Genomic DNA, 12,180 nt, shown 5'->3' with positions numbered 1-12,180 from the left:
GGGAAACTGAGGTCTGGTGTAAAATTAATTAATCAGTTAATTATTTTAAAGAAAATATACATTACCCTCTAAAAACAATTTTTAAAATGGATTCAAAAGTCTGAAGATATATCTTTGTAGTTAAGATTGCTTCTTGTTCTTTCAGGGAAGCAGAGTTTGGTTTCCAGGACCCACACTGAGTGGCTTACAACCATCTGCAACTCTAGTTTCAAGACATCCAATGCCCTCTTCTGATCTTCTCAGGCACCCCCACTCTCCCACACCCTCCCACAGGCATTACACTTCTCTCTCTCCCTTTCCCTCCCTCTCTCCTCTCATATGCACACACATACAAAAATAGAATTTTTTAAAGAAATTGTTTTAATTTATATTCCAGTAACCAAATAGAACTTTGAGCAAATACATAGAAAATGAATAGAATGAAAAACATAGGCGCATAGACTAAATTCACCATCATGAGCTGTTAATGGAATACACATGCACAGTGACACTGTCGTGCTCCATAGACTATTAAACTGAATGAAATAAGAAACTACTGACTACACTTACCTCTGGGTAACATGCAGAGCAATGGGGGCTCATACATTCAAACTGAGTGCCACATTGCATAGTCTCTTCAGAAAACACACTGGCACATTCTATTTGAGAACAACTTCATCTAGGTAAAATTCCCACCCTGTAAAGTTCATGTATAGATCTCAGTGTTTTACTACATTCACAGAAGTTCCTAAATATTAGTATAATATACTCTTAGACCATTTTCACTATCTTACTTATAAAAGCAATTGCTCCTGCATTCCCACCACACTCCTAGGACCAACAAGGATCTAGATCTACCTTCTCTTCTGAAGAATTTTCCTGTTCTGGATAATTTATATAAATGAAATGACATGCTACGTGAATGTTTGCAACTGTTTTCTTTAATTGATTTCAAGGCAAATCAGCACTATGTGTGTGTGTGTGTGTGTGTGTGTGTGTGTGTGTGTGTGTGTGTGTGTGTGTATGTGTGTATGTGTGTGTAGTATTTGTTCACCTTTAGTGTAACATATATTCCATTGCATGGACATTTACACATTCTGCTCACAGGCTTTAGGTTGATTATTGTGCTTTTTAGTTGGCATAAATATATTTCCTATAATCACAATATACATTTTTAAAAGTATATAAGGTTTTGTATGTTTGAAATGCATGCATGTCTGTAACCTAACAGAAGAGAGCATCTCCTTGAAGATGCTGGAACTGAAGTTACAGATAGTTGTGAGTTAATACATGAATGCTGGGAATCAAATCTGGGTCCTCTGGAAGAGCAGCCAGTGCTCTTAACACCTGAGCGATATCTCTAGCCACAAGTGTGTACATTTTTGCATATTGGTATATGTTTTAACTTCTCTTAGGTATATATCTGAGAGTAATATGCATGGGCCACATATATCACTACATTGAATATTTGAGGAACTAGCATACTGTTTTCAAAGCAATAATACCACTTTACATCCTTCCAGAATTATAAGGATTCTCCGTGCTGTACAGACTTCCAAAGCATCTGTTTAAGTGCACTTTGATAAGTATGAAATGGCATCTAACTGTGGATTTAATTAAAGTATTATTATAAACTGAAGTATGCACATCAAATGCCCTGACAATCACATTCTGTGTATTTATTCTAGAGATAAAAAAAGAAAGAAAGAAAAACAAAACCTTTCTCCAAAAGTCTACATATAAGGGCCAGGGAGAGGCTCAGCAGACAGAGGTACCTGCTATCTAGTCTGGACACCTCAGTTTGACCTTCAGGTCCCATATGGTCAACAAGGAAAACTGACTTCACAGCCCTCAGTCTCCAGGTACACATCATGTCACATTTGCTCCCTCCCCCCACAATAAAGAAGCAAACGCTGTTTTACAACTATTAAAAAGAGAAAAAGCTTTACACAAATATTCATAGAAACTTTATATGGAATATCCAAAGAATAGAAACTATCACTACTGTAGGCAAATTAAACTGTGGCAATATGGGATAAATATACTACTGCAAAAACAGAAGCATACTACTGCTACACACAGCACTTTAGATGGATCAAAGGGGGTTTAAGATGAGTGAAAAAACATACACCCCCCCCAAAAAATCACATACTGTTTCTATTTGTGTAATAGTTAAAAATGAGGAAGTTATGCTGGAGGGGAAAATAGCAATGGCAACAGTATGAGAAGTCAAAGATGGGGACCATACAGAATGTTACCTTGTGTGGTGGTAAAATAGTTCTATAACCAGATGGAATTTTATAAAACTGTATATATGATTATATGCCTAAATGTTCTATGATCATAAAGAATCATATGCCAAATGAGTGCCTGTATTACATGGTAACATTCCAATAAAGTTTTCAGTAAGTTAGTGACATTGAACCAAGTCAACTCACTGGACATGATGTGGTATCATTATGGAAGGCCTTCTCATTACAAAGAGGTGCATGGAGTCTGTTCCAAAAGGCTATTAGTCTTATAACCCCCAAACCTTCACCCCAACCCTTTGCTGCTTCCCACCACCTTGAGGAAAGCCCTTTTCACATCCTTATTCCGAAGGCTGTAGATGATGGGGTTGAGGAAGGCAGAGATGACATTGTAGAACAGAGCCAGCTTCTTGTCCTCTTCTGGGGAGGACTCAGATCCAGGCCTCATATACATCACCATACATGGAATGGAAAACATGGTGACCACAGTGATATGGGAGACACAAGTCGAGAAGGCCTTGATCCGCCCTTGAGTTGAGCGGATCCTCAAGATGGCAGCAAAGATATTGACATAGACAACAATGATGAGGGAAAGCGGGATCAAGAGAAGGATGAAGCCTAGGATGAAGTCCACCTGGTCATTCAGAGAGGTGTCTGCACAGGCCAACTTCAGGACAGCAGGTACTTCACAAAAGAAGTGGTTGATCTCATTGGGGCCACAGTAGGGAAGAATCATAGCAGAAACAGTATATATCAAAGCACAGGTGATGCCCCAGAACCCACAGAAAGCCACCAGTGACCCACGCAGCAAAGGGCTCATGATGACTTTGTATCTGAGAGGATGGCAAATGGCCACATACCTATCATAAGCCATGATTGCAAAAAGCCAAGACTCGGTGATTCCCAGCATCAGGAAGATGTACATCTGCGCTACACATCCAACATAGGAGATGGTCTTCTTATCACAGACCAGATGTATCAGCATCTGGGGCACCGTGGTAGTGACATAACCCATATCCAGAATGGATAAGACGCTGAGGAAAAAGTACATGGGTGTGTGAAGGCGTGAATCCATGTGTATCAAGGTGATAATGAGACCATTTCCTAGGAGGGTGGTGAGGTAGAGAAGAAGAAAGATTCCAAACAGAATGCCATTTATTCTTGGGTCACTTGAGAATCCTAGAAGGACAAATTCAGTAAGAGAACTGCGATTTCTCCAGAGGAAGTCCTGCATCCTTCTCCTGCTGCAAAGATAGAGCAGAGCTGTCAACCATGAAAGAGAAGCCCCAGTTGCTCTCTGTTGCCATTCACACAACAGGTGCACCAAACACAAAGAGAGAAGTAACGTACCTATCCAGGTCTAACAGAGCCAGAGAGCATAGTTTTAAGAAGAATTTCCATTTTATATGAAAATGTGAGGCTCTTGGCCAGGCGACCTAGTAACAAGTTGCAGTTGCCCCTCTCCCTGAGACTTTCCAAAATACCCAAGAATGTGAGGCTTTTGGCCAGGTCAAGTTGCCCTTTGCTCTTAGACTTTTTCAAAACACCCAGTTCTGAGAAACATAACAAGGATGAAAAACCACAGAATTTACTGGCTGTCAGCCACAAGGTCTCATGGAAAAGTCCCAAATATGCATCATCAGCCTCAACTTTCTCATCCAATGAATCCAAGGGTCTCTGTGACCCACCAATGAGATGCCACAGCCCTATGCTTTTGCTGAAATCTGCTCTCAGAACTGTATAAAAAAATGTGTACTTTGAAACCTCGGAGTCGCCTCTGTGCTGCTTTCAGGACAGCCCCAGTGCACTGGAACCATTAAATATCTTGCTTATTGCATCGATCACAGCCTCTGTGTCTCTGTGATCACACCCAAGTCACTGGGCACATGGCTTCAATATTTTGGCACATTTGCTGGAAAGAGTCCTTCTCATGTCACCATTGTCAGGAAACCAGAGGACCACTTGAGCAGGTACCACGGTTTGTCTGTTTGTGTTTTTGTGTTTTTAGTCTTTGTTCCTGTCCATCTTCTTCTTGCCTCTGAATGGCCATTGATCAGTTTGGTTTCTGAAACTCCTTTGAGAGTTGTCTGTAAAGCTGCCAGAACCAGCAGGCAGATGTGCTGTATGCAGCAGCAGCAGCAGCAGCAGCAGGAGGAGTCCTGGAGGATGCTTTAGACTCTCAGTGGGAAGTCAGTTCTTGGAGGGCTAGGCTTCATCTGGGTACAGTGGTAAGAAGGCCACTGCCACCTTTCTTTGTTTATCTTCTGTGGCATTCATGGCAGGGATGCATCAGAATTTTACTTTTTTTTCCTTTTTGTATCTGGACTTAGACTTACATTAATTTTGAACAGAATTGGGCAAAATATGTCAACCTCCTTAAGCATGACTCTTAAATACTAGACAGATGTTAAGACTGGGGCTTACAATCTCTCAGTGGATGTTAAGAAACATAAGTGAAAAACTTTGTGTACCTCAGAGTGGCCAGGCTTTCAGATTGGCTGGCCTGGGGAAGGATCTTTCTTGCTACCCATAATTCTCACTGTCAAGAGACAGGATTTTGGCACCAGGCCTGTGAGCCATCTGGATCAGGTGCCATTCATCATTGTCTGGAAACACTTAAATCATTGCCCCCCCCCTTGTAGGTACAACTTTTTGCTTCCCCTCCTGAGACAGAGGGAGTTTCTGTTTTGGCTCCTCCCAGCCACAGATACTAACCTTCTTCTTCTTGACTCACCTTCCACTTATCTGCCCTCTGTTCCTTCTCAGTTAGACCCAGGAGCAGAACCCCAGGGGGAACCCTTTGCTCCTCCGGTCCAACAAGGGCAAGAGATGCCTGTTCCAGAGGGGCCAACTAAGGAGACTTGCAGTCATTGCAGCACAACTCCTGAGCAGTCACATGTCTTGCCCCTCAGAGTCTATGGCCCTTCTGATGACTGGGTCCTACAACCCATACAATACTGGCCATTCTCCTAATGATCTGTATAACTGGAAAACTCATAACCCTTATTTTTCTGAGAACCTGCAGGCCTTGACTAATTTAATTGAGTCACTCCTTTTCTCCCACCAACCAACCTGGGATGACTGTTCCAGGTCCTCTTTATCACTGAGGAGAAACAGCATATTGTCCTTGAGGCTTGAAAGAATGTCCCAGGGGCAGATGGGCACCCATCCCTTTTGCCTGTGGACATAGATGCAGGATTTCCACTGACCAGGCCAGACTGGGATTTCAATACTCCTGAAGGTAGGGAGCACCTGAAAGTCTACTGCCACGTTCTGATGGCAGGTCTAAGAGGGGCAGCAAAGTGCCCCACCAATTAGACCAAGGTAAGAGTAGTGGTGTAAAGCCTGAATGAGTCACCCTTAACCTTTTTGGAACAATTCATGGAGGCTTTCTGCCAGTTTAGCCCCTATAATTCTAGCAGCAAAAACACAAGGCTACTGTTACTGCTGCTTTTATCAACAAATCTAGCAAGGACATTGGAAAAAAGTTGCAGAAACTAGAAGGATTACAGGATAAGTCCTCAAGAGTGTTAGTACAGGTTGCTGAGAAAGTATACCATAACAGGGAGACTGAGGAAGAGAAAGAAGAGAGAAAGCAAAAGGAGCAGGAAGCCAGAGAGCTCAAGAGAGACAAGAAACAAGAAAAGAATTTACATAAGATCTTGGCCACTCTAGTTAGGGAAACTAGGAAGCGAGGCAAGATAGCACCAGGCAACAGGGGAGAGCCATGGCCAAGGATCAGTGCACCTACTGCAAGGAAAAAAGGACACTGGGCAGGAGATTGCCCATGAAAAAAGAAAAGGGGGTCCTGTGGTCCTGAAAAATAACCCTTGGAGCCTAAGGTATTGGCTATGCAGAAAGACAGTGATTAAGAGAGACGGGGTTTAGACCCCCTCCCCAAGTATAAGGTAACCTTGAAAGTGAAAGAGAAACCTATCCAGTTCATTGTAGATACAGGGGCTCAGTCCTCTGTCCTGCTTTGAACTAAGGGTCCCATGTCAAACAAAACATCATGGGTTCAAGGGGGCTACCGAAACCAAACAATGTTCATGGAATACCCGAAGATCTGTGGATTTTGGAGTGGGTTGGATACCCCACTCATTCATAGTAATGCCAGACTTTCTCTTCTCTTTGTTGGGGAGAGACCTCCTGACTAAGATGGGGGCATAAATACACTTTCACCCTGATGGACCAAAGGTTAGAGAACCAAAAGGGAAACCTGTACAGATCCTAACTGTCCTGTTAAAGAAGTATCAACTTTTTGAACAAAAGCAGCCCACCTTGGACTGGTGGCTACAGGTGTCTCCACAAGCCTGTGCAGAAACTGTAGGAATAAAGGAGGCTAAGAACCAGTCCCCCACCCACATAGAAGTGAAAGTCAAGGCTAGTTCAATAGTGGTGCATCAATACCCCATGTTAAAGGAGGCATGAGACAGGATCATGCCACACATCATCTAACTACTCCAACTCAGGGTTCTGCATAAGTGCCAATCAACCTAAAACATACCACTCCTACTGGTGTGGAAACCTGAAACCAACGACTTCCAGCCAGTTCAAGATCTCTAAGAGGTAAACAAATGTGTGGTCAATCTCCACCTCATGGTATCTAACACCTATAACCCGTTGAACTCATTGCCTCCATCCAGAACCTGCTATACAGTACTGGACTTGAAGCAAATGCATCAATAGACTCTTCTAGAGGTCAAAAAAATTGTGAGGACCATCTTGTGGTCAAAACTTTCTGTGCCAGATTTGAGGCATCTAGTAGGACAAGTGGTTGATAACTGTGTGCCAGGCCAGAAAGTAAATGTATGTAAAACTAAGGTAGAAAAAGAAAAGAGGCCAAGGGGAGGTAGACTTGAGGTTTACTTGGAAGTGGACTTTATGGAGATTAAGCCAGGAAGATATGGATGTATGTATCTATTAGTTTATATAGATACGTTTTCTAGATGAGTGAATGTCTTCCAGACAGAGAAATGGTGGCAGTGGTGGCCAAGAAGATTCTATAAGAGATCTTCCCTAGGTTTGGAACCCCTAAATTGGGTCAGACAATGGGCCATCTTTTGTTGCCCAGGTAAGTCATATATTAGCTCATTTCTTGGGGACCAATTGAAAACTTCATTGTTCTTACCATCCTCAAAGTTCAAGACAGGTTAAAGAAAAAAAGGATAAATCTCTAAGAGACATTAAACTCAATTGACCATGAAAAAATGGTGATGACTGGGTGGTACTCCTCAGCCTTGCCCTATTTAGAGCTAGAAACACCCCATCCCACATTAGCCTGACTCCTTTTGAAGTTCTGTACGGTACTCCATCACCCCTGACTGTTATAGGAGATACCCTCAAACATACCTGTAATAATAATGATTTGTATGCTAGGATAAAAAGTCTGTAGGTATTGCAGAGAGAATTATGGTCACAACTGGGAGCTGACCATGAGCCAGAAACTCCTAAGACATCCCATCAGTTCCAGGTTGGAAACTCAGTTTACATATGGTGACACCGTGCTCAGACCAACAGAGGCAGGTACATGATCTCTCCTGATGATGCCTGGTGGACATGTTCCACTGAACTCACTCCCTGTGTACATTTAGAAGTCCTAAACAGAACCCAGAGGTTCTGTGTCCTGGTCAGACTAGTATGCCGGCATCTGTACCACAAGAACTCTGGATTCTTATAAGAATTATAAGAAAGTACAGAAGTGTTCTGGGAGAAAAGAGAACCTATAACTACCCTAACACTGAGTATTCTCATAGGAGCTAGCCTGGAGGGATTAGAGACTAGGATTGTCTCCCTAGCAACTCAGTTTCAGCATTATTCCAATCTACACACAGCCATTGACACTGATATCCAGAGAATTGAGGACTCCGTCTCCCACCTACAAGAATCACTAACTTTTTTAGCTGAGGTAGTCCTCCAAAATAGAAGAGGCCTAGACTTACTGTTTTTACAAGGAGTGCTATGCTCAGCTCTAGGAGAAGAATGTTTTGTTGTTGTTGTTGTTGTTGTTGTTGTTGTTGTTTTGTTTTTTTTTTTTTTACGTATATCATTCAAGGGTAGTAAAAGAGAACATGACCAAGGTCAGAGAAGGACTAGCAAAAAAAAAAAGAACAAAACAAGGGTGGTTTGAGTCCTGATTCAACTCTTCACCCTGGCTCACTAACTTGATTTTCACCCTATTAAGACCCCTAATTATTCTGCTGTTGCTTTTAAGCTTTGGGCCTTGCATCTGGAATCACCTGCTAGCCTTTATCAGAGAACTCATAAGTACAGAAAGCAAAATAAACAATTAAACTAAAGTGACTTTTAATTTCAACATTAAAATAAAACCTTCAAAGAAAAGGGAGAAAGGTAAGGCTCTTGGCCAGGCCACCTAGGAACAAGTTGCAGTTGCTTCCTTCCCTGAAACTTTCCAAAACACCCAAAAATGTGAGGCTCTTGGCCAGGTCAAGTTGTCCCTGCTCTGAGACTTTTTCAAAACACCCAGTTTTGAGAAACAAAATGAGGATGAAAAACCACAGAATTTACTGGCTGACAGCCACAAGGTCTCATAGAAAAGTACGAAATATGCATCATCATCAGTCTAACACCCCTCATCCAATGAATCCAAGGGTCACTGTGATCCACCAAATGAGAGGCCATTACCCTATGCTGTTGCTGAAATCTGCTCTCAGAATTGTATTTTAAAAAATGTGTACTTTGAAACCTTGGGGTTTCAACCTCTGCCCTGCTTGCAGGATGGCCCCAGTGCACTGGAACCATTAAACCTCTTGCTTATTGCATCAATTTCAGCCTCTGTGTCTCTGCAGGAGTAAACACCCAAGACATTGGGTCACACAGGTCCAACATAGCAGCATGTTTTTCTTATATCATGCAATTCCAACCTATTCTGAGATGCCAGGTTATGAACTCCACATTTGAAAATGTAGAATTTTCAAAAAGAGTGGGGGAACACCCAAAAAGTAATGTCTTATAATTCATGATCCACACAGTTCATGAAAAAATCATGGGAAAGATGTCATGGAAAAAAATGGGTGTTTAAGAACTCATCATTTGTGGACAACTAACATCAAATGTCAAGGTAAGCCTTTATTTTATTTGACCATCCCCAAATTTGGCTTTAGTTGAAAAGCTCAAAAAGCTCGATGAGCATTTCCAGAATTGAGAGATGTGGCTACAAACCTGACTCCCTAGACTAGCAGGAAAATAACTATCTTTGGATTATTCATCAATAAGTCAAAGCCACGTTTTCATGGACTGTAGGTAAATGATACACAGAATAAAGAACAGGTCAATGACTAAAGGATAATGGCCTACAGTGTTCCCAAATGGAGGAGACACACTTGCCTGCAGAACAGAGAAATGTATACTGGAGAATACCAAGAAAGATTAAGTGAATGGAAAGAATAAATACATATAAAGGAAATATATTATATGAAGAAAAGTGGCTGAGAACAAAACAAACAAACAAAACAAGTGTTCTGAAACTGGTCTAAGAATGGAGGATACATGTCTCCAAATGGTCAACAATCAGGCAGGCTAAGGTCTATCTACAGAAAATAGAAGGTAACTGAGTAACACATTTAATGTGGTTAAAAGGGAGAAGGAAGAGAGAAGGGAAGCAAAGGAATGGAAGAGAGGAAAGGAGATAAAGAGTGGATGCCAAGGAAAGGTCCAACTACAAACTAGAGCTCAGTTAGAGTCCTTTGGACTTTTGGTTTTTCCCGCAAGTGAAAGCAGGTTTTTGATTACCAAAGACCCAAAGTGATAAGATGCTCCAAAGAACTTCTTTAGTCTGGAGGAAATGGACCTCTGTGGAACACAGAGCTGAGAATGAGAAGCATAAAGTCGGTATGTGAGCAATGATTGACTATTTAAAGCAACAAAAATATTAGCATGCTATAGCATAGGGCACGTTGTGGCACAGGGCACAGTGTGGAACAGAGCACATTGTAACACAGGGCATGCTGTAGCACATGGCATGCTATGGCACAGGGTACACTGTGGCACTGGGCATGCTGTGGCACAGGGCAAAACAGCAGCCTCACATATCTCATGATTATCACATTCTTCAATTAAGTCATAAGGCTACTTCAAGTATTTGATCTGCATACCCTCAAGGTTTGTATAAATATACCTTATAAAAATCACACAATGACAAAATTTCTCAAACCATAATCCTGTCACATAACTGAAATTTTAAAACCTGGAATACTTTTTTTAATGTATTTATTTTTTGTGTGTACAGATATTTTCTCTGCATTTATGTATGTGTATCACATGCGTACCTGGTGCCCATTGAGGTCAGAAGTCAATATCAGTCAACCCCTGGAGCGAGGGTTCCAAGTGGTTGAGAATCAACACATAGGTGCTGAGAACTGAGCCCAGGTCCGTATCTCTAGCCCATATCATATACTATAGTTTAAAAGGTTTTTTAAAATGTAAAGTTTACGAACCTCTACTCTAGAGAAATAACTAAAACAATAACAAAAACCTGAAACAACAGAATTCAAAATATTATAAATTACATACATTATTAAAAGTTTAATAAATAATTCAAAGATCTTGATTAACTCCAAAGATAGCCAGTGTGTGTGTGTGTGTATATGTGTCTGTCTGTCTGTCTCTCTGTCTGTGTTCCTTTGTGTGTGTGTCTGTGTGTATGTGTGTGTGTCTGTGTGTGTGTGTGTGTGTGTGTGTGTGTGTGTGTATGTGTGTGTGTGTAATAAAGAACCTAAACAAGAAGCAGCCAAAGGAAAACTTTAAAACACAGAAGAAAACTCTTGAAGAAATGCCAAATGATAGAAAGACATCCAACAGTAAAGGAGTAGGGAAATTAACGACTGTGCTACCAAAGGCAATGTGTAGACTAAGTTTAATCCTCTTAGGATTTGCCATACTGTTCTTTACAGAAAGAGAAATACACATCCTTTAGACTCATGTGGAGGCACAAAAGACCCCAGATAACCAAAGCAATCCTAGGAAAAAACAATCAGGTGTCACCATACCTGATTTCAAGCTCGACTACAGAACCACAGTAACACCAGCAGCACAGTAGTTGTCTTAGTTATTTTTCTATTGCTTTGAAAAAAAATTACAACCAAAGAAACAACAAAGAGAATCATTTCTTGATTATCAGGATGACCAATCAGCTTGGGACATTCTTCCTTTCTTTATCTTGTTGTTAGAGTACTCTGGTTGTAGCTAAAGCTGCAGGCCACGGGAATGAGGAACTGACAAACTAAAGGACAAAAATATATACTCTCTACCATTCTCATCGCAGGCATCTGATTTTATTCCCAAGGTTACAGACTTCCTGTACCAGGTAAGATTCAGATATTTGAAGCTATGTACAGAGATGTGCTGAAGATGTACAGAGGGTCATCACGTGTGATGCCATGATGTAAGAGCTAAGCAGACAAAAGATAGGAAAGGATAGGAATGGAAGAGCATAAAGGGGCTGTCATGCCCTTCAAAACAGGCTAAAGAGGGTGGAACTTATAATTAGGGAAAAATAGATGAGATATCAAATGGTATCCAGGATCAGTCATTTGGCAAAAGTGTATAGGATATATTGTGGATGGGGGGAGATATTATCATAAAGAAAGAAGGAGAATAGGAACTAAGGCAAAGATTAGTGACATGAATATCAGGCATTAGAGATTTCTGGATATACCATTAAAGAGTGCTGGGAAAGAGAAGCATCAGCAATGAATTCTGAGGATGAGAGGGGTATACTTGAGTGCAGAAGTAGATGGCGGTGCTGTTTGCTGAGTTAACCAACACAGGAGTGGAACCAGAATGAGATGCAGTGAGTCTAAATTGGGGTTAAGGCAGCTTGTGGATTTTCCAGCCTCCAGTGGATATCTGTGTCTAGAACAGAAGACACAGCTTTGAGGCAGAAATCAGTGTTATTGGCACTTTAATAAAAGCTGAATTAATTAGAAGTGAT

The 12,180-nt window shown here is 41.3% G+C and overlaps 1 protein-coding gene across 1 annotated transcript; it reads right to left on the bottom strand.

The window, feature by feature from the left end:
• Positions 1 to 2,514: 2,514 nt before the first annotated feature.
• LOC308424287 (olfactory receptor 2A12-like) lies at positions 2,515 to 3,462 on the bottom strand (the record flags this gene model as incomplete). Its single annotated transcript, XM_080921229.1, has 1 exon — positions 2,515 to 3,462. The coding sequence occupies one exon, from the start codon at positions 3,460 to 3,462 to the stop codon at positions 2,515 to 2,517; it is 948 nt and encodes a 315-aa protein (XP_080777355.1).
• Between the last annotated feature and the right edge of the window lie 8,718 nt (positions 3,463 to 12,180).

Source organism: Micromys minutus, assembly GCF_963924665.1.
Source record: "Micromys minutus genome assembly, chromosome: 9".
NCBI classification, from domain to species: Eukaryota; Metazoa; Chordata; class Mammalia; order Rodentia; family Muridae; genus Micromys; species Micromys minutus.
Note: the sequence above shows the minus strand (reverse complement) of the source record. Positions and strands in the feature narration are given on the sequence as shown.